This window comes from Lycium barbarum, chromosome 5, assembly GCF_019175385.1.
Source record: "Lycium barbarum isolate Lr01 chromosome 5, ASM1917538v2, whole genome shotgun sequence".
Taxonomy (NCBI): domain Eukaryota; kingdom Viridiplantae; phylum Streptophyta; class Magnoliopsida; order Solanales; family Solanaceae; genus Lycium; species Lycium barbarum.
The window spans coordinates 17,927,407-17,952,239 of record NC_083341.1 but is presented as its reverse complement, the minus strand read 5'-3'; the positions used below and the strand labels follow the sequence as shown (position 1 = coordinate 17,952,239).

General features: G+C 35.3%; 3 protein-coding genes across 4 annotated transcripts; 2 read left to right on the top strand and 1 right to left on the bottom strand.

The window, feature by feature from the left end:
* The first annotated feature begins 4,053 nt into the window (after positions 1–4,053).
* On the top strand, positions 4,054–7,547 carry LOC132639263 (probable serine/threonine-protein kinase WNK11). The gene is made up of 2 exons (XM_060355724.1): positions 4,054–4,404; positions 7,071–7,547. Exons 1-2 carry the CDS (start codon positions 4,054–4,056, stop codon positions 7,428–7,430), a joined length of 711 nt encoding a protein of 236 aa, XP_060211707.1. The 3' UTR covers positions 7,431–7,547.
* Positions 7,548–12,663: 5,116 nt separating this feature from the next.
* Positions 12,664–15,896, top strand: LOC132642346 (BTB/POZ domain-containing protein At5g48130-like). The gene is made up of 4 exons (XM_060359580.1): positions 12,664–13,298; positions 13,372–13,441; positions 13,525–14,691; positions 15,010–15,896. Exons 1-4 carry the CDS (start codon positions 13,201–13,203, stop codon positions 15,730–15,732), a joined length of 2,058 nt encoding a protein of 685 aa, XP_060215563.1. The 5' UTR covers positions 12,664–13,200; the 3' UTR covers positions 15,733–15,896.
* Positions 15,897–16,819: 923 nt separating this feature from the next.
* On the bottom strand, positions 16,820–20,333 carry LOC132640608 (thymidylate kinase-like). 2 transcript variants are annotated; one of them, XM_060357272.1, is made up of 6 exons: positions 20,234–20,333; positions 18,996–19,381; positions 17,986–18,097; positions 17,853–17,912; positions 17,455–17,559; positions 16,820–17,093 (listed from the first exon to the last, which is right to left on the bottom strand). In XM_060357272.1, exons 2-6 carry the CDS (start codon positions 19,247–19,249, stop codon positions 16,971–16,973), a joined length of 654 nt encoding a protein of 217 aa, XP_060213255.1. In that variant the 5' UTR covers positions 19,250–19,381; positions 20,234–20,333; the 3' UTR covers positions 16,820–16,970. The 2 variants fall into 2 exon arrangements, with proteins under 2 accessions (XP_060213255.1, XP_060213254.1); XM_060357271.1 differs by lacking the exon at positions 20,234–20,333 and adding an exon at positions 19,625–20,040.
* Between the last annotated feature and the right edge of the window lie 4,500 nt (positions 20,334–24,833).

Below are 24,833 nucleotides of genomic sequence, written 5' to 3'. Positions count from 1 at the left end.
AATTCAAATAAATGACCTATTTTAATTAATTATATATTAACGTATGCCAAGATATTATTTAATATAAACGTATGTATTTATTAGTGCTCGGATAAAATTATATGACGTCGTGATAGTCGTGCGATAATATCAGTAAATAAATGCTATTATTTAACTGCGCAAAACAAATGCGATTGTTACATCCGACATTTTTGTTTATTCGAAAGATTCAAGATAAATTGACGTGTGATGAATAAGGCCACAATTGGACATTCCTTGGTATGAATGTGTAGGTTGTGAATACTATGGTGTGGGATTACGAAAGGTGGCCAAGGGCAAAATTGGAATTTTGGAAACTTACCCCATGAATTACAATATGTAGCCAACAATTTGGACTCAAAAAAAAAAAAGAGAACTAAGGCCCAATTGGGAGGCCCAACCGGCCATGGTTGGCCCAAGACCATGTATATTGGTCATGTGATTAGTCACATGACTAATTAACATGAAGGGTATATACTTGGACCAATGTTCATCTTTGGAACATTCAAGAAAAAAATAAAGAGCAAGCAAGAAAAATGGATAAGAGGGTTTCGGGTTTGAGGAGAAAAGAAGAGAGAAAAGAAAGAAAAATTGTGGGAGCCTAATCCTTGGTTTAAAAATCAAATTCTTGTGGGAATATTACTAAGTGCAAAGTCCTCTACAACTTGGTACAATTAGTTTGGCAAGAGGACAACTTTGTAGCGAGTGGAAAACTTGAAGAAAAGGTAAGGATTTTACCATTTTCATGCCATGAAATATATGTATATATGTTGTGGTGTGTGGAAATGAATGAAAAGTATGAAAATTTTGTGTGTTGGAAGTGCTTGTGTTTGGGCCGTGAGTATGCTTATATTACATGTCTTTGATGATTTGAATTCATGTTGTAATTTAGTTGTAGTATGGTGGAAATTGTATTAGAAATGAAAGTGGAATGAATTAATGGAAGTTGGAGAATATTGTATGTGGCCGTGTGGTATGGTATTGGTGGTGGAATATGAATTTGCTCTTGTTAGTGTGTTAAGTGTGTTATGGTGAAGTGAATGGAAAGATAACAATCTTTATTGTCATGGAAAAGTGGTTATTAAGTTGTTGTAGGAAAATATGCAACTTTGTTATGGTTTATGTAAAAATGGAAATGAAAGTATCAAGAGGTAAATTATGATTATTGTTGATGAATTTGGAAGATGGAAATGTATAATTAACTTGTATGTTGAAAGTTAGGAAAAATTGGACAAGTAGTGGCTTAATGGAAAGTTTGTAAGTTTGCATATCTTATGTATATCTTGTGAGAATGGTATGATATGCCTCCAAATCGTGTTGTAATGAATTTTATGGGTAATGAACATCAAAATAATAAGTTTGGTTTGGAAGTGTAAGGTCGGAACGGAAAATGTTAAGTTATGACGGAAAGTTGGCAAATTGTGCCTTATTATGTATTTTGAGCTACTTGTCGTTATTATGAATATTGTTGTTGGGTTGTGTTGATTGTTTGGCTGTGTTTAACTTTTGGGGATGTCATATATACAGAGGAAATGCTGCCGAAATTTCGGTAGGCAAGTATGTGTTAAGTTTGGACTATGGAAAAGTTGAAACTAACAAATGGTAAACTTGACCATTTCTAGATTTTGGACGAACTTGGGATCGACGCCAAGCGAGCGTGAGGTGCTATCGAGGTATGTGAAGCACTTCCCTTTGTTCCTAGGCATGTTCTGGATGTGATAGGCTCGGTCGCGAGCCTTAAGTACGACTCCGTTCCCCGGAATTCGAGACGGAAAACCGCTCCAATTCCTTCAATTCAATTGAAGCTATTTTCTTACAAATTGCCTTTAAAGTGAGTTTTTGTACAAAACTTCCCTAAACGGAGTCGGAACACTTCCAAACGATTATGGATGACCTCATAAGGTCTATTAGCGATAATTTACCTATGTTGCCTCGAGTTGGTCCGAGGCGGGCCCGCAAGGCCCGATATCTTCTGTAATACTTTAAATACTTCCGTTTTGTCCGATTTTCTCAGAAACCATCTGAACTATTATTTTGATTATGATACAACTATTTTCATGAAATTCTTACAAAATGATTTCTGAACATCTGAGAATCTGATTCTGATAATGATCTGTCGTGCCTCCCTAAGTAGGATATAGGCGCGTACTATGCATACTATCCAGATACTCTGATTTTGACTCGCCGTTTGGCACCCTTCAGTTTGATTGAGTCTGTATGTTGAGTCTGTATGTAAGTAGTTTCTCACTTATCGGTTCGTGTCTGTCTCAATGCATTCCTTCACTGCGTCCCGGGCCAGGTTCTGTTATCGTGCATATTTCTCTGCATTGTTCACCGCGTCCCTCGGCGTATGGGCCGGGATCTGTATGTCTGTATGATATTATGATCTGTGTATGGGGATGGCGGCCAGGATGGCATATGATCTGATCTGATTCTGTCTGTCCACCGCGTCCCGTACTAAGAGGGCCGGGATCTGTATGAATGTATGCGTGTGCTGTCTATATTTATATAAGCACATGCCTCTGTATGATTCTGTATGACTCTGTACTACTCTGCATGCATAATTCTGTCCGACATACTTCTGTCTGTCCGTCTGAAAGACGACTACGTCTGTATGTCCGTATGGATTCCGATTTTGTATGTCCGTATGGATTCTGATTCTGCTCGTCTGTCCGTATTATGATTCCGTTTGTCTGTCCGAACCATAATTCTGTTTATTTGTATGGTACACGGTTCTGTATGTCTGTCTGGATCATGACTCTGTCCGTCAGTCTGACTTATGGTTCTGTTCGTTATATTTCTGTGACTCCGGTTCGGACTATGTTTATATCTGTTATGTTCTGCTTTACATACTCGGTACATTTTTCGTACTGACCCCCGTTCTTCGGGGGCTGCGCTACATGCCCGCAGGTACCGACGCACCAGGTGATACGCCGCCAGCGTAGGGTTCTAATTCTGCTGTTTGAAGAGCTCCTTTGATCCGGAGCGTATACTTTTGGTATATATATCTTCTGTCTTCTGTATACTCTGTATGTATGGATATTCTGGGTACGGCGGGGCCCTGTCCCGTCATATGATTCTGTATGTCTGTAGAGGCCTGTAGATAGATGTGTGGGTTACGAGATTCGTCTGTATGTTAGCCTTATCGGCTTATCTGCATGTTTCTGTATGTCCAGATATATATATATGTTTGCGCGCGTGCCGTATCTGTATCGGCTTACGTCTGTAACATCTGTTTTTTAAAAAAAAAAAAAAATCTGTATGATACGAAATTCGGTCAGGTAGGTATGTACGGGTACCCAGTTAGGGTACCAGTCGCGGCCCACGGGGTTGGGTTGTGACAGCGATGCATGTGCATAAGGTGCTAAAATGCTGAAATGATTATAAAGCAAATTATAACAATACTGGTAATGATAATAATAATAATAATAATAATAATAATAATAATAATAATAATAATAATAATAATAATAATGATAAGCGTAAACAGATATTTCGCAGGAGAGGCGGGACAAAATTGGGTGTCAACAGCGTTCTTAATCTATAATATGAGGCTATACTTGGCGTGTATTGCTATTTTCAGGTGCATTGAATCATGAAGAGAATTGGGATCAAACCAAGTGAAAACGAGCCAAAAAAAAGAGCTAAAACGAAGAAAAGGAAATTCTGCCAGAAATACCCTTCGCAAATGCGAAGGTTGACCATGCTCACGATGGTCAACGAGTCAATAAACCTTCGCGAATGCGAAGGTCTAGCCGGGAACGCGAAGAGTCTTTTCTGGCAAAACTGGGTAGAAATGGAATTTCACGTTTTTTGTTCCCAACTCATACAAAACTCGACCAAGCTCACTTGAAACACACATCCTTGGTAGAAAACACAAGTTTTGGAGGCTAGGGTTTTTGCACCACACTTTGGGGTTGGATATTCGAAGATTGGGTTGAGAACTTTCTTAAACTTTTCTTCATTTCTTTGATTCCTTGCTTTGGTGCCGTGAAGAAAGTTTACAGGGCATGTGACCTAGAAGAAGGCAGAGATATGGCCTGGAATCAGATTAAATTGAGCAAATTTAGCGACACGCCTTACATCTTTAAGAAAATCCATTCGGAGATAGCCTTGTTGAAGAACTTAAAGAATGACAACACCATAGTACTATATCTTTTCTGGAAAGACAAAACACATAACATCCTCAATTTCATCACTGAGGAATGTGCTTCTGGTAATTTGAGGGATTATAGGAAGAAGCATCGTCACGTTTCAGTCAAGGCGTTGAAAAAGTGGTCTAGGCAAATACTAGAGGGGTTGGATTATCTACACACACATGAACCTTGCGTCATTCATAGAGACCTCAGTTGCAGCGACATCTTTATCAATGGGAATGTTAGAAAGGTAATTAACTCATTCAATTCATCTTCAGTTTATGTGAATTGAAATCTGTTGAATGTTTGGCTTACTGTTATTTGTCATCTAAAGTTATTGAGAATTAGAGATACTAATCCTTAAACATAGGTGTCTGTCAATACTTTGTATGAAACCTTCAACATACATTAAATAAACAGGATATACTCATATAGGATCCACTCTGAATTATACAAATAGATGGCCGAATTCACTATTTACTTTTCCTAGCCGGTATACATAGATTATACATTGATTATATATTGTTATACACATATTTTTAGTTTAAGCGGTTGGGTGGGTGACTGTATAGGCCGATGCAACTGTCACGCCCCGAACCATGGCCTGGGCGTAAAACGGCACTCGGGTCTTGCTTGCATGTGTCCGAGCGAACCTCATGGCTTGCTTGTCAACATGGGCATCAAAATAATATACTCTATATGATGCAATTTAAATGAATCATGAAAATGTAATTTGCGGAATAAAGTCTTGAAATTATCTCATAGCATGAAAAATCATGAAAACGTAATAGTCTACAAGCATGAAAACATAACTGACTCTGTGAACTAACATCTGTCTATAAACCTCTAAAACATGTCTGAATACTAACTACCAGGACATGGCCCTGGACTACCATAACTGAATACTAATGCAAACTCCATGTTGAACCCCGAGAGGAGTGGAGCTCACCAATAAGCTGATAACTGAGGTGATCCTACTGCGCAGGTGTATGCTCCTGAAAACCCGTATCTGCACCGTGAAGTGCAGGCCTCGGGCAAAAGGGACGTTAGTACATGGTGAATAGTACTAGTATGTAAAACCTGTTGAAATGAAGAACATGACACAACATAGGTATAGGATATGAACTGAAAGTGAATGTAACTTAAACATGAGCATGAAACGTGGGTAAAGTCTGAAAACAGTAAATCAATGGAAATACATGTATATAAAACTGCTTGTAACATGGGGAATGCTATAGTATAACCGACAACATGATCTGGTACTTGCGTCCTACCAGCAGAACACTCACACCTTGCCAGGGATATGAGATTTAAGTAATAATAAGCATATAAGAATCCAAACTGCATAATGAAGGTGTTGCCTCCTTGCTGAGAACCCTTATCCTACGGTGGCTACGTAGTTTCAAGCTATCTGAGCCTTCTCGGTTAACTAAGCAAATCCCAAAAACAGGAACATGATATAGTTGGCTAAGAAGCCGATGATTTTCGTGAAATAACTTATAAATAACTTGTAATCATGATTTCACGAAATAACTTGTAACATGGTTTCATGAAATATCTTGTAATATGGTTTCATAAGATAACTTGTCATAGTCTTGCAAATATGTTCTTGATTCATGAATAATAACAATAGTTCATAATTATATATATATATATAATTGACTTGAAAACATGCTTGTAACTTACTAGGTAAAATCATAAAGTTTCATATAAACATAATGAGAACACATGAGGAAGAATTCATGATTCATGGATTAAGCTAGGGTTCCTAATAACCGTAATGGAAGATTAGGAATACAATAACGAATATAGATACAAAATTCATGTACATAAATACATAAATACGGGCTACCAATATGTTGGGTTTAATGCCCTAGGATTTGAACTTCATGGATATCAAGAAACGAAGCATGGGGAAGAACGTAGAGATTCCCACATGTGGATGGAAGTTCTACGTACCTTAATTGCTCCAAAACTTGAATTAAAGACTTGAATTTTGGAGAAGATTTCCTAAATCTTGATTCTTGAACCTTGATGGGTTTTCTTGAAAACCCTAGATTAGGAAGAATGATTTCTTGCTTAGATTATTAGAGTATATGTTAGAATTGAGTTGGAATAATTAGAGTAGGCTTAACTTGGTGTTCTTGATGATGGAGGAGGGTAGGAGGTCGTTCTAGGGCTTGAAGGAATGAAAAATAATGATTTGAACTGATATGGACGAATATATACTGTTCTGGAAAATTAAATTTTACACTCAGTTAAATACTGGCCGTATTTTGAAATACGGTCCGTATTCCGTATGGACTGCACTGCGTCTCTTCAGTAAAATGGCCATAACTCTTTACACAGATGTCTGTTTGACCCCTATAATATACCGTTGGAAAGGTATTTCAAAGATCTACAACTTTCATCAAGGAAGTTTTCCCAAATTCCAAATACATTTTGAAATACGGGCCATATTTTGAAATACAGGCCGTATTTTGAAATACGGTCCGTATTTAACGATGTAACCTCTAAGTGTCAAATTCCAAAATGCTCAGAAATCTTTGGTACCAGTTTACGACTTGAAATACGGGCCGTATACTTAAATACAGTCACTGTTCATGGGCGTAAACTACCATCTTACAACTGAAGAGGAAATTTCAAATTCCCACATTCTTTATCTGGTTTTCTAATTCTAGGATCATGGTCAAAGCTTAGGTTAAAGGTACGGGGTGTTACAGCAACCTTTGAATCGGCCACCTGAAAAATCACTAAAATGTCAACAACTACTTAGTTTTGTACCCAAATTCCAAAATACAGTGATTTTTACTGCTAAGAATCTTAAAAGTCGAACCTAATAACTTAAAATTCTGGATTTGCCTCTACTAGTTACGTAACGGCGCGCTAAATATCATAATTCTAATGTTTATATAGGTAAAAATCGGTGATCTTGGATTGGCTACAATTGTGGGGAAGATTCATGCAGCACATACATTGCTAGGGACACCAGAGTATATGGCACCAGAGCTATATGAGGAGAACTACACAGAGTTGGTGGATATTTACTCAGTTGGAATGTGTTTGCTAGAAATGGCCACTATAGAAATACCATATAGTGAATGTGACAGTGTAGTGAAGGTATACAGGGAGGTGACATCTGGAATAATGCCTCAAGCTTTCAAGAAAGTGAGCGATCTAGAATTGAAGGCCTCCATTGAAAGGCGCATGGGGAAACCAAGAGCAAGACCATCTGCAGCTGACTTGCTCAAGGATCCATTCCTTTCTGATGTTTAATATGAGAATGATCTCAACTGTTGATGCCCTTCGTTTAAATACGTACAAGTTATTGAGATTATTATTCTTTTTAGCTCAAGCTTCTTCAGAAAATCATTTCTGTAAGGATTTAAGTTAGAATGTATATACACTATTAGCGCATGGGGTTTTTATACAGTCGGCATAGTCAACCTATATATTATAGTAGCGGGTTAGCTGCCATTTTTAGCAAGTTATTAATTAATATTTATCATGGAGATTTATCTTTAGTTGTCTTATAAGTGAGCTAATTCTGTGAATATTTTCATCGTCAATGCATAAAACTTGAACTCTTTCTTGAATTCCGCTTTCAGTTCTACCTTGATCACTCCAGGTACAAGAAACAGTCTTGGTGTCTCCCTCTCACCTCAAGTATAAATTTATCTTAGTATTGGTATTTTATTAATTAGTAGTATCATTTTTTGTTTTCATATCTGAGATCCAGACCTTACATATTGAAAACATATACTATACAATAAGTTCCATGTTTCCACTAAATTGAAATCCAATTCTATATCTGCACTTAGATTAATTATTCAAGTTTCTTCAGAGGAAACAAAATGATTTCCTTTCATTTTCATCAAAGTATCTGTATTATATTGGGGGTACTCAGGGACCAATGTTACAGATCCAGGCATGCAACTAACAACTTCAATGACTTTTGACATATAGTTGAGGATCAACAATCGTGACTTCGACATTATGCAAATGATAACACTCTTCAGTAACACTATATGCATTTCTAAAATGATTTCTTTTCTTGGGTTGTCACCGGATTCAGAATTTTGATATGTATAAAGGCATGACTGTTTCCAGTGATTGTTTCCTGTATAGGACATGGAAACAAACTTTCGGCTCAAAATAGATATGGACATGTAAGAAGAAACTTTGAAATGTATACATATAATAAGATCACATGCATTCAGAATTCAAATAATTCTAGGTCCTGAATTCGCCTTTGCTTAGAAGCAATAGTATTGATAGCAAAAGTTGAGATGCAATCTCCCAGAAAGGGCCAAAGCACTATCTTGAACCATTTTTTTTATGGGCCGATACACGCATATGGAGTTATTTATAGGAGTTTATGAGAATTTATGCTCATAGACTTTGTTTACTCCAACTTCTATAGAACTTCGGTGAGCTGCATTGTGTTTACTTGTACATATTCCTATGCCCCTACTAATGAAATTGTGAATCTAACTAATGTGATTCTGGATAAAGTAGCAATTAAGTGTGTCGTGGCAAGACTGATGTCAAAGTGTAGCACCTAAGTCCCACATTGATCGGAATAGGAAGTTTCGGGCAACTTATGATCAACAACATACCCGGTACGGTCCCACAAGTGGGGCCTGGGAGGATGAAGTGTATGCAAACTTTACCCTCATCTTTGTGGGGATAGAGAGTCTCTTTTCGATAGACCCTCTGTCCGAAAAAAATAATGAGTACAAGAGTAAAAAAGCTATGATGAAAACAGTGAAGACACCAAACCGACATTTTTCCGTGCTAAACTTAATTTAAAAATTCGTGGAATAATTCCCAACGGACATTTCTATTTTTGGAAAAGGCCCAGACACCATAATTTCGCTCAAAACAGTGGCTATAAATACAGAGGCAATGCCTCATTTTCTGCATTCTGAATTATCGAAAATATTTTGCATACATCTGCATTCTGCATACTTTTACAAAATAAAAACCAAGTTAGTATCTTGTGTGATTCGTTGTCATCTTTGAGTTTGCTTGGAGTCATAGCCGTTTGAGGTACCGCTACTCCTTTGAGTCTCGGATACTGTTTTGTCATTTTGTTTTTCTCGATTTTATTAAAATATTATGTCATTGTTTGAACATTCTTTTACTAACGATATTTATTGTTTTGAGCACAGTTTAAATAACAATATCCATCTAAGCATCCTCAGTTTTTAATTATGAACGGCTTCAAAAAAAATTGAGATACATTTTGGGGTGAAGTTAGGTCGTGACAAATTTTTCCTTTGAGCTATATTTTAGTGTGAGGTTAGGCAGTTAATGACAATTTGTTCCCTAGCTTCATTCTAAGGTTATTTTGTTTTTCCTCTTTTTATAAAATAACAGTTGTATTGGTTATGGGAGAAGAAATCCTACAAGTGCGACATACAAAGTAAAAATATCGCGGAATTCATAATTTTTAAATAAAACATCCAAGTGTCTATGCTAACTGAAATCTCACAAGTGCTCCAAGAATTTTTAAATAAATAATTAAATAATAACCAGATTAATTCGTTGCACATTGATTATCTGGGTGTAAAAGGCACATGCATATTGAACTCCACTAAAAAATAAAAAAAATAAAAAAAATATTGAACTCCACTAATAGAGCTATATAATTTTTCCTGCTCGTGACTCTCGGTATAGTATAGACATAGTGCGGGATATTTAAACAACTAAATTGAGATTAATACTCATGGACCAAATAACAGAAAAACTCTATATTTTAATCTAGAAAAGGATGGTGATTTCTCATATGGTCACTCAATTATTAATCATTATCTCATAAAGTCACTTTCTTTATTGAAAGAAATTGGAATTAAAAAGAAATGAGACTTTCTGAGATAGTAAAGTATAGTTAGTTGAGTGACCATCTGAGAAATCAATCCGTTTTTTTCTAGTAAGTTTAAAATTTGAATATGCTTATTGTTGAGTTGTTGTATAATAAAAGTAATTAGTGTGCTGATCGATAATCTATATTCACTAAATTAATTAAATTCTTAAGTCCATATCTTATGTTTGCCTGTTTATAATGTAAGTTATACACTTATATATGAGGTTTTATTACCAACAACATATATTGATCGAGACAAATACAACAATATAATCAGTATAATTCCACAAGTGTGGTTTGGGGAGGATAAAATATACGCAAACCTTAGTCCTATCTTTGTGGGATATAGAGGATGTTTTCGATAGACCCTCTGCTCAAAAGAAGTGTAACCAAAGCAGGATAGAAAGGGAAACGACAACAGTAAAATAAACAAAGCAATCGAAGTAACAGGTAGTAGTAGAATTGAAGAATAAGATGCAATGTGAATACTTGGTAAGACTACTAAATAAGGAGACGAGGAGACTAGCTCCTGCCTCTCCCTCATAAAAGTACTACAATATACGGCTACCTACTATCTTTCTACCCTACTTTTTGACCTCCAAATCATCCTATCTAGGATCATGTACTCAATAAGTTGAAGATGTGTCATGACCTATCTGATCAGAAAAAATAAAAGGAAAAAAATATTGCAAGTCAAGACAAACTTTGTGTATTTATAAATATACATATACATCCCTATAAGAGATTTTTAGGGAAACAAGAAGAAAAAGGGATAAAATTGTTATTGGGATTAAGAGGTGTTGGTAGTAAGCAAAGCAAATACTTCAAACAAAAGCAACCCTCCACTTATTATATTTGACAAACCGTGCCGTCTTGGTTGTTGTTGGCTCATCGTATGTTACAAAAAGCACCCTCTAAACTTCTTCTCTACTTCAGCTAATTACCTTTTCTTCCATAGTTTGCTTATCTTAATTTGTGGTTTGGCTTCAATTTTCCACATTTTGTCTTTCCCAATACACTCGAATTTCCTCAATGAGTTCTTCGTGCATGATTTTTTGAAAGCTTCTCACTCGATGCTTGCTATTTGCTTTGGAATATCGATTTATAATTTGAATTCGCGTTGCGTAAGGCTTATTAAAACAAAAAACGCTCCCTGCTGAAAAGGAATTGGTGCATATCTAGGATAGCAGTAGTAAGATTACTAATTTTTCCGGTCTATATTATTTGTCTTTTTTAATTTTTTGCACACTACTTAACGAGATACTTAATGACCTTAAATATATGCTTTCCGACTCAAGTGGAGGGGCTTTCATTTGCTTGTCATGCCGGTTGTTCGCATTTAGTTAGAAGAAGAAGCAGAGGGTATCATTTGCCCCAGACTCCCGAAAAAGTAAAAAAAATATGCAAGCTAAGAAGTTAAAAAAAAGTACATATTGAGTGAGAAAGAATTTTACTTGCAGTACCACTGATGGATAATTAATACTTTATTAACTGAAACAGTGAGAATAGATATATGCAAAATAAGTACTCATAAATGACTATTTCGAATGAAAATCAATTTGTCGAAACAACTAATATTTAGGACCGGATGCATAGTAACACCAAAACTCTCAACCAATTGACAATCTTTCTAAATTAACATCTTAAGCTGCTTAAATATATAATTTCATAGGAACGGATAGCAACAGAAACAGGTACGAAGCGTTACTGAACCTTTTTATTAGTACTCCAGCCGTTTACTTTGCATGCCCAGAATTAATAAATGAAGTATGTATTTTACTATAATATCTATATTAATTGGTGTATAGTCTCATTGAACTTGGAGAATGATTTGAAAATGAGTAATTAATGTTAAGGGTAAAACAAGAAAAAAAAGTTTTGTCTTTTTTTGATATGCTAAAGTGGAAAAGTAAAAGTGAACGGAGGGAGTAATAGTAATGTTTAGAAGAAAAAAGTTGGAAATAAACTTTTGCTCAACAAGAAAAAATTGTATAGTGATATTCAAAATACAATTCAGTTCTCGTTTATAACCGTATGAGTGAATTCCGGGAAAAACAAAAGTCAATATATCCCTACAAAACAAAATACTACTATAAAAATACCTCTATGAGAGGTGCACGTATACATGCATTGAGTTTCAAAAGCTAATATTAGTATTTAGAAAGTTCATTGGGAATGTTGATTATCATATAGTATCATTTTTCTACGTATAAAATTCTTGAATGTTTCACAAACTCGATTTTCAGGTATGGGAGAATGCAGCATCCTTCAATACTTCCAATGAGGAAGTCTTCTAGTGCACGTGTGTATACAGTCCAAAAGCCAAGAAAATGGCCATATATTCAAACTTCAACCTCGAACGTCTTTGAAGCCTTAAAATTAGGAGTTTCTTGAGTCCCACTTTTGACTTTGACTAAAAATAAAAACTACTATACTGATCATACTTGTGCACAAGTATTAGTGATCAATCCATAACTTGTATGCACCTTTTTATGTACCCTTTTTTGTTTTTTTAATGAGGATAGTGTTCGAGTCAGTTTATGCGCGTCTCGACTATTCCACTGTATACATGCTATCTCGCACCAGCATAACTACGGAGTAACTTTGTCCACCAAAATTTGGGTTGAAGCTCTACTCCATCGATTCCAATTAATGTGACACTATTTCCTTTTTAGTTAGTCTTAAAAAGAATGACTATATTTTGTATCAATTTGATTTTAAACTTCACATTTCACTCTTAATGAAATGATTTATAACAACTGAAATTTCTAAAGCTCGTTTGAGACTATAAATTTCAAAAGTCTTTCTTTTTCTCTTGAACGGGATAGAGGGAGTGGTATTTGTTGCCTCGGCTGGGATTTGGACTTTAGATCTTATGGTTCTCTACCCACTTCATTGATCAAAACGCCGCATCCTTGGGTGCTGACTTTTTTTTATGTATTTCCATACTGGTTTCTTACTTCACAGGATTTCTGGATTTTAGATGCACTCTACCCTTCTACTGGTACTATTTCTTCGATCTTTGAGCTGGATTTTCCAACATTTATGCTTTTATTCAGAAACAAATGTTTCTTCTTTGACTAGATATCATGCATTAACTGATCCATCTGCCATTAAAACTCTCACTCACTTCCACCCCCAAGTCTTATTATCGGCTGCTGTGCTGCTCATAACTGAATGGGTACTTCTTCAAGTCCAAAAGACTTTTCTGTTCTTTCTAGTCCACTTTCATCTCCTAATGTTGGTGCCCTGCTTAAGATCAAGATCATTTCATGGTAACTTAATAGTTTCCACATTCCCTTTCTATTTTTTCATTATGTTTTAACTTATCAAGAAATGTTCTTTCAGGACTCATGAAACTGGCTTGCCTGTCATCGTTCGAGTTCGGATAGCTGATAGAACCTTTAACTTGCATAAGGTGAGATCAACTAAGCACAACTTTTCAATACATGATAATATAAATTAGCTCACTTTCTTGTTTTTTTTTTTTTAATGTTGTAGCACCCGTTGTTCTCGAAGAGTGGATACTTCAGAAGAGAACTGAATGAATCAAATGAGGTTGAATTACCAGGAAATTTCCCTGGAGGAGCAGAGACTTTTGAAATGATGGCACTTTTCATTTACGGATCCTCCACGTTGGTTGACCCTTTCAATGTCGCAGCACTAAGATGTGCAGCAGAGTTCCTCGAAATGACGGAAGAGTACTGCTGTGGCAATCTTTGTGAGCGTTTCGACATTTACTTGAACCAGGTAGTGCTCCAAAGCTGGGATGATACTCTGATAGTCCTCCAAAAGTGCCAAATGTTGCTTCCTTTGGCCGAGGAGCTGCTGATTGTTAGCCGTTGCATCGAGTCACTTGCCTTCATGGCCTGCATGGAAATTCTCGACCCCGAAAGGCGAAGGGACCATCCAGTTGTTACATTGGAGGCCTTAGCTAGTCAGCCTTGGAGCAATGAGACAGTGAAGGAAATTCTCAACCAAGATTTGTGGATTAAAGATCTTATTGCTCTGCCATTTCCGTTCTTCAAGAGGATAATATCCTCTCTGAGAAGACAAGGGATGAAAGAAAAATATGTCAGCCCCATAGTGCTTTTCTATGCAAACAAATGGGTGCTTTCTAGAAAAACACACCAGTATTGGCAGAATGCAGACAATGATGCTGATGCTGCTGTTGGTGATGATGATGATACTAATGAAAAGGTTTCCAAGATTCTTCAAGGAATTCTTGACTTGCTGCCTATGGGAGAGAAAGCTAGTAAAGTAATCCCAGTTGGGTTTTACTTCTCTTTGCTTTCAAGATCACTTCAACTTGGTTTAAGAAGTGAAAGTAGGGGAAAGCTGCAAGATCAGATTGCATCCCTACTATACTTGGCTCGAGTGGAAGATTTTCTCCTCCCGAAAAGCAGCAACGACTCTGTTTCTTCATGTATTGAGCTATCAATAATGAAGAGCATATTTTCAAAATATGTATCCTTCAGTATGGAGTTAACTCATACACCTTCACCGAGAAATTACATTGTTGCTGAACTTTGGGATGTCTATCTAACCAAGATAGCTACTGATCCACAATGGAGTTCTAAAAGATTCCTGGAGCTCATTGAAACTGTTCCATTGTCCAGTAGGCAAACTCACGATCATCTCTATAGAGCTTTAAGCACTTTTCTCATGGTAAGTTTTCTACATCTCTAGCTCTAAAGTAGAACTTCGACAGAATTTAAATTGAAAGGCGCATTTCTTTATATTTCAATGAAAGCCAACCAGATTGCCAAATATATTAGTGTATGTGCTAAATGCATTTTTAGAATTTACTACATTACATGTCCATAGATCAGCTCTAGCTAAGGTTAATTGTCTGACCGGATAGTCATGTTCAATTTTCAATTTTAAACTCAAATCACACCTCTAGGTAGAAAAACCAAGGGCTGTCAATTTACTGTTCGAATTTTTATCCTCAAATAAAGAAAAAAATCTGCTTTATCGATCCAGGCACATCCAGATATGTCACAAGAAGAGAAAGGAATGTTGTGCAAATACCTCAATTGTCAGAAACTTTCGCAAGAAGTGTGCATTGATGCAGTTCAAAATGAATTGATGCCATTGAGACTTATTGTCCAGGCGCTGTTTGTTCAGCAACTAAACACACAGCAAGCTTTTAAAGAATGTTCAGACTCCTTCCGGTATGCTCATTGTGGAGAGTACTCTGGAAGCCTCTCAAGTACAACATATCCAAACTCCAAAAGCCAGAATTTGGTTGAGAGTCCATATATGGAGGGAAGCGAAGGGTGCAGCAAACCGCTAAGCTTCTGGTTAAAAGATTCAGCAGTGCAAAGGTCCGAATTCTCAAGGAAGGAATATGAATCCACAAGCTTCAGAATCCAAAACCTTGAAGGAGAATTGATGTCCTTGAAAAAATCGCTTCAACTGCAGCACACTTCTAAAAAAACAGAAAACATCTCCAAGAAAGTTGAACCAGTTTCTGAAAATTTTCACAGCTTGAAACCATATGGTCTAGAGGGAAGAACACCAAGCAAGAAGAGGAACACCATTGGACAAGTAACAAGCTGCATTGGTTCTGTGAATCTTTCTTCCCAACGACGATATGCTACTAGGTTGCTGAAGGTCTTTCGGAGGATAACTTTGTTTGGCAGAGGAAAATCAAGAAAAAAGCAAGGTGGAAATGGTCTCAGGCCAAAGACATTGAATTTTTAAACTACTCATGTAATTGCATTATTGATGGACTGCAAAATATGAGACAGTATATTATTTACCAAATTTTGATGTATTAAAGTTCATGTAAATAGCAAGGGAATCAAAAAAGAACATGTCTGTGGAGTTGATATTATTATAATGAATCATAAGCAGTTGTAATTGGCTGTTTCCTTTGTTAAACTTATGCAATAGCCAAACTGTTTTTCCAAAATGCCCTGCATTTGCTTAGATATACCACAGCATTGCATATTTTGTTTCATAAAAGGAACCTCTTGTTCAATTCTGTATTGGACTCACATCTCAGGGACCAGTGGCTGACTTTGGCCTTAATAACATTCAAGCAAAAAAATCAACTAACCAATAAAAAGAATGGTCTTGACCCTCAAAATGCTTCAGAACCCAATTGGAATCAGCAATTCAATCACCTCATTGATCAAGAACGCGAAGCATCAGAAATACTCGTCGATAATACTGGAAGTCCAGAAATTTTGTGAGGCTTTTGCTATGAATAAGTGTTTTTCATTTAAAAAGAAAAAAACGTTTAGATACTCTGAGGAGCCTAATAAGGTCTTTTATTAAAAAAGGAAAGCGTCTATAAAATTATTTAAGTCTATTATTTTACATATCAATCAGAAAAGTGAAGCAAATTTAAGACTCGAGTATGTTTTTTGTTTGATTAATTGATTGGTTCAAAATAGCATAAGCTAAGTCATAGAAGGTATAAAAGTCCTAAAGCGCAAGCGACGTCCTATATGTACATACTGGAGCATAAAATAGATGGAGTGTTTCATCATTATCATCCATTTTTTGCCATCCAAGCACACCCCTCTCTAACAAAATCACCTCTGTATCTACGGCATATCTTGTATCTTCATTTAACTTGATCATCACCACGTTCTACTTACACCGTGCAAAAATACAAGTAAACTTTGAACCAAAAGACAGCTGTGAAATTACTTACACACTCAAATTGATGATGACCAAGAATCTGCTTCATATATCAGATCATCCTAAATGGAAGAAAGAACCGAGGGAAAGCAACAGAGCAAATAGAAGAGAAAACTGAGGAAAAGCAATGGAGCAAATGGAAGAGAAAAGAAAATTAAGCTTCTTTTTCAATAAATATGAAGCACTTTCCAAGGAATTCTTGTAGAAGATAAAATATACAACAGAATGTAACTCAATAATACAAAGTAACAAAGATGTTACAGATATCATTCATGCAGATATTCTGCACACTAGACCGAAGATGGCCATAACTGAGATAATGGTTTCCCTTTGTGGCATGTCATCATACAGTCAAGAACAACTTCTCTGAGCTTTTTATCTATATCTTCAATAGAAAGGGTTGCATCAATAACCTGCAATAAATCAGAGAAATTACATCAACAGAGCAAAGCTATCACTAAGGCTTGGGCTCACAATCTGATCAAACTGTTGTATTTGGTTCATGAAAACAAGTGAATTCATGTGTTTAAAGAAGGTTAAATCGGAATCTGATTTATCTGATCAGTGGGTTTAGTCATCGTCAGATTATGTTTCTGCTTAGTTACTATAGACATGCTATATTGATTATCAGAAAACATCCAAACTGACTCATAAATGTACTGCCAAGTCAAAAACCATATGATGGTATTCTACAACCTTTTAGGTTACGGACTACTTGCTGTATTTTCTTAAACAACCATTTCTATTTCCGTAGACAAATGGAAAACAAGTCACCTTCCACAAGGAATCATGAAGAGCCAAATAAGATCCAGCCACCTTTTTCTGAAACTCAAGCTGCTCATATCTTTCATCTCCATAACCTCCTCTTTCAGCAGCTTTCTAGTTATTATAAAATCAAATCATCAATATACAGTCATATTAACAACAATGGAGAGCCTATCTTTCATTTCAAACATATTGCTGGAAAAGAACAGTTAACATGTCAAGCGATAAGAAACCTGCAAAATATAGAACGATTAAGTGAAATAGTACAGCTAACCTAAATAACTGAGTAGAGATTGCTCAAGAGATGCACATCTATCCCAAAGATAAACTTTAAATGAGAAAATTGCATTGGCGGTATCTCTCTTAACTTTAGTCAGGTGAAAAAGAATAAAATAAATCAAAACTACCTCAGGTGATATGTCAAGGTATACAACCAGATCTGGAGCTAACAACCCTATTTCTGGAGCCTACAATAAAAGATCTGTGTTAAACTTGCTAAGAGATTTTGAAATTGCAACATCGATGAAGACATGATTTTACCTTACACCATCCAATATCAAGTCCCTTAGCAGATGAAAATGCCACCCCAGAATAAGAATAGCGGTCAACAATGAGAGTAGTTCCACTCTTCAGCTTTTCCTCCATTAATGATCTGCAGTTTCTCGACAGAAATAAATAATTTTCAGTCAAATGACAATGGTATTTAAGGATTCAAAAGCGAGTTTCAAATATTGCCATATACTTGTCTATTTTCATAAACGCCTTTGCTTGCAAACAAACTACAAAGGGAATAGAAGATTAGAAAAGAAGGCATATATCATTTGCTTATCCATTTTGATTAGAACTTCCAACCATGTTACCTGAAGTACAAATGTTGAATTAACTGAGGGAAAAAAAACATCTCCAAATATTTGCACAACGCCACAACCTAACTAATTCTTCTTTTTTATATTTCCTAAAACACTATTATTAATAGAAGATCACAAAATGCTTTTCGTGCTTTCTGTTATTTAGATAAAGAAACCAACTAATATACAACCAGATTAAGTGACACATGTACTTCCAGTAGCATAAAAGAAGTCTCAGGATCTGAGCATGCCTCCAGGGATTTGGTTTAGTGGAAAAAGCACAACGTGTGATGTGTGGGTTAGGCACGCATGTAATGGGTTTGAGCCCTTCCACAAACAAAAGTCTAGTATTTAAGTGCAGAAAAGTAGAGGGGCAGGCCCATTATCCACTGTTTTTGGAACGGTGCGCTACTGACCCTTGGGGATTTCTCAATTGTCAAAAAATAAAAATAAAAAAGTCCCAGCATTCAAACAATCAGTTCAGCGCTAGCCAGCATATAAATTTTGGAGGATATATGCCTGCTGGCTAGCCATTTGATTGATCTAATTAATAAGCTAACCAATGTCATATTTTTGACAGGGAACATGACCAAATATTGAATTCTGACACGACAGCTTATGTTTGTGTATCAGACACATTAAGCATCATAATTTATACATTACACATAAGCAATACAAGTCAGGCTATGAGAATAGACAAACCTCTTCTCCCAACGATTTGCACTGAAGAGAAGATGTATTGCACGGTCGTCCAACTGTGATTCTTTAGATAGATAAGAAGAAATCATTTGCCCAACACCCGTATTTCTGTCAGGAAATCTCCATGACTCAACTGAATGCCCTTGATCATCCAAATACTTGTACAGTCTGCCTGATTGCAATGTCTTCCCACAGCGGTCCAGCCCTTCTAAAACAATTAAGGCACCTCTGGAACTGATGCTCTCTTTGTTCTCCATATGAATTAGTCCCAAAAGGCTTAAAAGGTAACTTCAAATCCAAGCTAGACTTCAACTAAAACCAAGCTGCCCAAGTTCCAAATTTTCTATCTTTGGTACAAAGCTTCTGCTGGAAAACAAAGTTTCCTCCGCCTACAAAATTTAACACGGAAAATTTTAATAAAGTAGATATACGTGACACATAGCGCAAACATTGCAAGTTAATCATCATTTAGCTTAAGTGTCACCAAACTAAACTCCAATTTGTACTCATATCATGCACAACACAATAAAGACTCGCGTCCTATGGATTATGCTCTAAATTAGGGGCAGATCTAGAAACACTAATACGGATTCATGTGAATCCAGCAGCTGTTATACAGTTATACTACTTACTCTGTGGATTTATTTAACTGTGTACCAGCTATTATTCTTGACGTTATTGTTGGAACCATAAATCTCAAATCCTGAATCCGCTTCTGATATTCTTATTGGCATTTTATCAAGCATATAATATGGGCATACAAAGAATGTACACCTAGACACGCAGTCACATTTGTATAATTCTTGGCTTTTGCCACTAAGAAGAACTGCATAAGCAATCTATACAACCCTTGGGGTAATTGGTAAAGATTTGAGATAGACACAATCCGATAATTAACTTATTAAAGAAATCCTCATGATGATATCTATATGCTGACGAGAAAGGAATTAAACATTTTCATTTTTTATAAAGAGATTCACTATTTCTCCAAACTCAAAAAACAAATTTCAGTAAAGCAAAGATTAAGGCTCGTTTGTCCATAGATACCAAAAAAATTTACTTTTTTGGGAATTTTGAAGTTGGAGTTGTGTTTGACCATAGTTTTTAAAATTGTAGTTTTTGGTGAAATGTAATTGTAAAAAAATAAAAATTTTGAAAAATAAATTTTTTAAGTTTTTGATATTCCGGAATATAACTTCAAGTTGTATTCAAAACGGGGCTAAGTGTTAAAGGAAACTTACAAATACAATGTTCTGAAATTGCTAGAATGTGTCATATCACTGAATAATTTAATGTCCAGTGTCACAAATGGGACCTGTTTTCTGAGCCTATTTTGAAAATGTCTCAATTTTGTTTTGGGGTTTTGGGGGTCATTTGCATAAACAGCCAGTAATGAAGTTTCTATTTAAGATATAGCCACAATTAAAAGTCAGTACAATTTATGATGATGTGTTGAGTAAGGGCCTGTTTGGAAAGCCACGTGGTAATTGGAATTGGTGTAATTATTAGGGTAGTAATTACACGACCTATTTGTTTATCATAACGTAATTACAGTATAATTACAAGTGTGCCGTTTGGTTGCACAAATATAATTACACAGTTAGTTTAATTTAAAAATATAATTTAATTATAAAAAATTTAAAATTAATATTTAAAAAATATTTTCCATTATAAATGATATTAAATTATTTATTTAATAACAAATTATTTCTTGAAAATATATTAATTAATAATCATATATTTGTAGCTAATATTGTAAAAAATAATTGATATATATATTTCAAATTAATAATATTTAATTTTAATTAATTATAAAACTTAAAAGAAGACTTTTTTTGTGAGAACGTCATGGATTAGATGTTTGACAAAAAAATAATATTTATAAATATAATGCCATAACATTATTCAAATGTTTGACACAAAAAATCCATCAAATGTAAGTGAAAAATAAACAACATGCAATGTGAAAGCAAATAATTTAAAATTAAAAATATAACCTAAATTCAAAATCCAAAAGAAAAAGTTTAACATAATACTCTTATGTCAAATTCCAACATTACATAAGTAAGTTCCAACGTAACTTAAGTAAATAATTCAAAAAAAAGGGAAAATATAAGTCTATAACCTCATTCACAACGAAATTCTACTTCAATAACGTCACTGGTTATATGTCAAGTTTGTTAATGACTCATTCTATCAAATATTAAGAGGTGTAGTTTCAATATTAGAATAATAATACGGTTATGCTAAATGAACAAATAAAAAAAAATACGAGCAATTATATGGAACCACAAGAAATAAAGGTTGGAATGAGAAGAAAGGAAATGAAAAATAATTAATATAAAAAGAAAAAGAAATTTTAAAAAATAAAAATCATTTAAAAGTAAAAATAAAAAAGAAATAAAAATAATAGAAATAAAAAATAAATTAAAAATCAAAAAAGAAATTAAAATAATAGAAATAAAAAATAAAAAGAAAATAAAATAAACAAAAAAAGAAACAAACTAAAAAGTAACCCTGTAATGTAATTACAGAGTGTAATTACACCCAATTCTCAACCCTCCCTTGAGAATTGGAGAGTGTAATTACACCCTATCAATTACACTCAATTCCCACCTAATTGTATAATTACATGATCAAACAAACAGACCAAACTGTGTAATTACACCCAATTTCAATCACCTGGGTGGCTTTCCAAACATTCCCTAAAGAATTCGAAAGTGGCTTTGTTGGTGCCTTCAAATGGCAATAAGCTTGGAATTAGCGTTAGTGAAGGTTCTTACAAAAGCGCTATATTTGAAAAAGAAAGAGATAAAGAGTGTGTTCGGTATATTTGAATATTTTTTTTTTGGTTTTTTGCACCACCCCTCCCCTGCCCCATCCCCACCCCACCCCCTCCCAAGAAAAATTAATTTTGTTTTGAAAAAAAAAGTTTTGAATTTGTTTTTTGTTTTTGCACCAACCCACCCCCTGCCCCACCCACCCCTGCCTCACCCCCACCCCAAAATTAATTTTGTTTTTTTAAAAAAAAATTGATTTTTTTTGGTTTTTTGCCCCACCCCCACCCCCCTTTCCGACACCCCACCATCCCCTCCAAAAAAAATTAAGGGGTGGGGGTGGGTGTGGTATGGGTCCACACCGGGGTGGGGGGAGGGAGGATGTGGTGGTTTAGAAAATCCAGAAAAAAATACTTCAAAAAAAAAATTGGGGGGTGGGGGTGGGGTTTGGGTGGGTATTTTCCTGAAAATATTTTCTACCAACCAAACGAACATGAGAAAATAAGTAAGAAATTCACGTATTTTCCGCTATCCAAACGAACATGAGAAAATAAGTAGAAATTCACTTATTTTTCAAGAACACATTTTCCAGGAAAACATTTTCCTTCGTATCGAACACACCCAAAATGCAAAAGATAAATTTTGGCTACGTTTGCAGAAAAATAAATTTGGATAAGTTTTACATATAACCTTAAATTGGTTATACCATGTAAATATTTCCATCTTCTTCTTTATTACTACTATTTACTAGAGGAAATAACATTTAAGAGCAATAATTAAAAGTTGCTAACATAAATAACATAACTTTTGCATCTTAACATAAATAGCAAATTTTATATCATTTCTAACACATACATAAAAATCTGTTAATAGTGATTCACATATATCATGGGTCAATTTCCATCCATGCTCCACCAATGTATTTTTTACTGCTACATTTCCTCTTTCCTCTCTCTTCCATAATTTCTCTCTCTCTCTCGTGAGTAAAATTTGTCTTCCCTCTTTAATGAGGTTGCTCGAGGAAATTTGTGATAAATTATTTTCATCAAATTCTATTTTATTGTTGAATAGCTTTTATGTAAAATATACATTAATATATATCAGCTATATTAGATAATGATTGTGTTTATATAATGTAAATATTCCACTAATATATCATATATACTATTTATATTATATTTATGTCAACTATAACTAAACAAAATCATATACAAACTATTTAAATATGTACAACATATTTAATATATATATACGGTTAATATATGGTTTATAGTATATATCTATGGGATAGAAATTACAAAATACTAATCAAATTTGTAATATGTTAATCAAATTTGGATATATATATATATATATATATATATATATATATTCAAATTCGAATTTTAAGAAATTGCCAGTATATAAAAAAGAAATAAAGACGCTAGAAAAAGGAAAGGTACAAAAAATCGCTAGTATAGAAAGAAATAAGAACGAAAGAGATTAGGAAAAAAAAGAATCTTTTTTTAGTCAACTGTTATTAGCATTTTTTTAGGAATTAGTTGAGAAAAAAGAGGGATATATTTATGATAGATACCTTTTTTTTCTCATTTAATAGGGGTTATGCCAATATTGTGCAGATCTTTTTTTAGGTCTTTAATAGGAATTATGTTAATATGGTAAATATTATTTGGCTATAATTTATACAATCAATCTTATGCTAAAACTTAGCAATGTCAATTTTAAGATTGCTTACTTACGTAACTTCCTCTTTACTATTGGTATATTCAATTAGTCGAAAAAGTTGGGCCTTCATATTTTCTTTTCCAGAGTCCTTATGTCATTCTTTTTTGGGATATTCACACCTATGCACAGCACTCAATAATTATTGACATATTTTTTGTCAAAATTTAGCTTAACAATTGAGGTTTAAAAGACTGATGTATAGCCAAATCTCATCAAAACAGACAGGATATTAGGACAAGAAGATTACAACAACAACAACAACAACAACCCAGTGAAATCCCACATCGTGGGGTCTGGGGAGGGTAGAGTGTACGCAGACCTGACTCCTACCAAGGTAGGACGGCTGTTTCCGAAAGACACTCGGCTCAATAAAAGCATAAAAAGAAGTCAGATAAGGTTAAGAGATTCGGATAAGAGATTTAAAGCGATATGGAAATGAAATAATGCAAGCGACACAGATAACACAGGATAATCAGAGCACAGGAAATAACAGATAATAGCAGAAATCGGAGCAGATGACACAGGATAACCAAAGCACAGGAAATAACAGATAATAGCAGAAATCGGAGTACAAGAAATTATATTGCAATAATGCGACTACTAATAAGAACGGATAATGAGACTATCTACTAGCCTTCTACCCTAATTTGGGTCCTCCAAACCCTCCTATCTAAGGTCATGTCCTCGGTAAGCTGTAATTGCGCCATGTCGTGTCTAATTACCTCTCCCCAATACTTCTTCGGCCTACCCCTACCTCGTCTGAAACCATCCATGGCCAACCTCTCACACCTCCGCACTGGGGCATCTGTGTCTCTCCTCTTCACATGCCTAAACCATCTCAATCTCGCTTCTCGCATCTTGTCTTCCACCGAGGCCACCCCTACCTTATCCCGAATATCCTCATTCCTAATCCTGTCACTCCTGGTGTGGCCACACATCCATCTCAACATTCTCATCTCGGCAACTTTCATCTTTTGAACGTGAGAGATCTTAACTGGCCAACACTCCGCCCTATACAGCATAGTCGGTCTAACCACCACTTTGTAGAACTTGCCCTTAAGATTTGGTGGCACCTTCTTGTCACATAGCACTCCGGAAGCAAGCCTCCATTTCATCCACCCTGCCCCAATACGATGTGTGACATCATCGCCAATCTCCCCGCTGCCTTGTACAATAGACCCAAGGTACTTGAAACTACTTTTCTTCTGGATGGCCTGAGTACCAAGCCTTACTTCCAAGTCAGCCTCCTGAGGTGCTTCACTGAACTTACACTCCAAGTACTCTGTCTTGGTCCTACTCAGCGTAAACCCTTTAGACTCCAGAGTATGTCTCCAACACT

Excerpts from the sequence above, each read along its gene's own strand:
- LOC132642346 (XM_060359580.1), top strand. The coding sequence starts at position 13,201 with ATGGGTACTTCTTCAAGTCCAAAAGACTTTTCTGTTCTTTCTAGTCCA. Across the intron at positions 13,299-13,371 it reads AAGATCAAGATCATTTCATG|GACTCATGAAACTGGCTTGC; the intron begins GTAACTTAATAG and ends ATGTTCTTTCAG. Across the intron at positions 13,442-13,524 it reads GAACCTTTAACTTGCATAAG|CACCCGTTGTTCTCGAAGAG; the intron begins GTGAGATCAACT and ends TTAATGTTGTAG.
- LOC132640608 (XM_060357272.1), bottom strand. The coding sequence starts at position 19,249 with ATGGAGAACAAAGAGAGCATCAGTTCCAGAGGTGCCTTAATTGTTTTA. Across the intron at positions 17,560-17,852 it reads ACCTTGACATATCACCTGAG|AAAGCTGCTGAAAGAGGAGG; the intron begins GTAGTTTTGATT and ends TATAATAACTAG. Across the intron at positions 17,094-17,454 it reads TTCATGATTCCTTGTGGAAG|GTTATTGATGCAACCCTTTC; the intron begins GTGACTTGTTTT and ends GATTTATTGCAG.
- LOC132639263 (XM_060355724.1), top strand. The coding sequence starts at position 4,054 with ATGGCCTGGAATCAGATTAAATTGAGCAAATTTAGCGACACGCCTTAC. Across the intron at positions 4,405-7,070 it reads TCAATGGGAATGTTAGAAAG|GTAAAAATCGGTGATCTTGG; the intron begins GTAATTAACTCA and ends ATGTTTATATAG.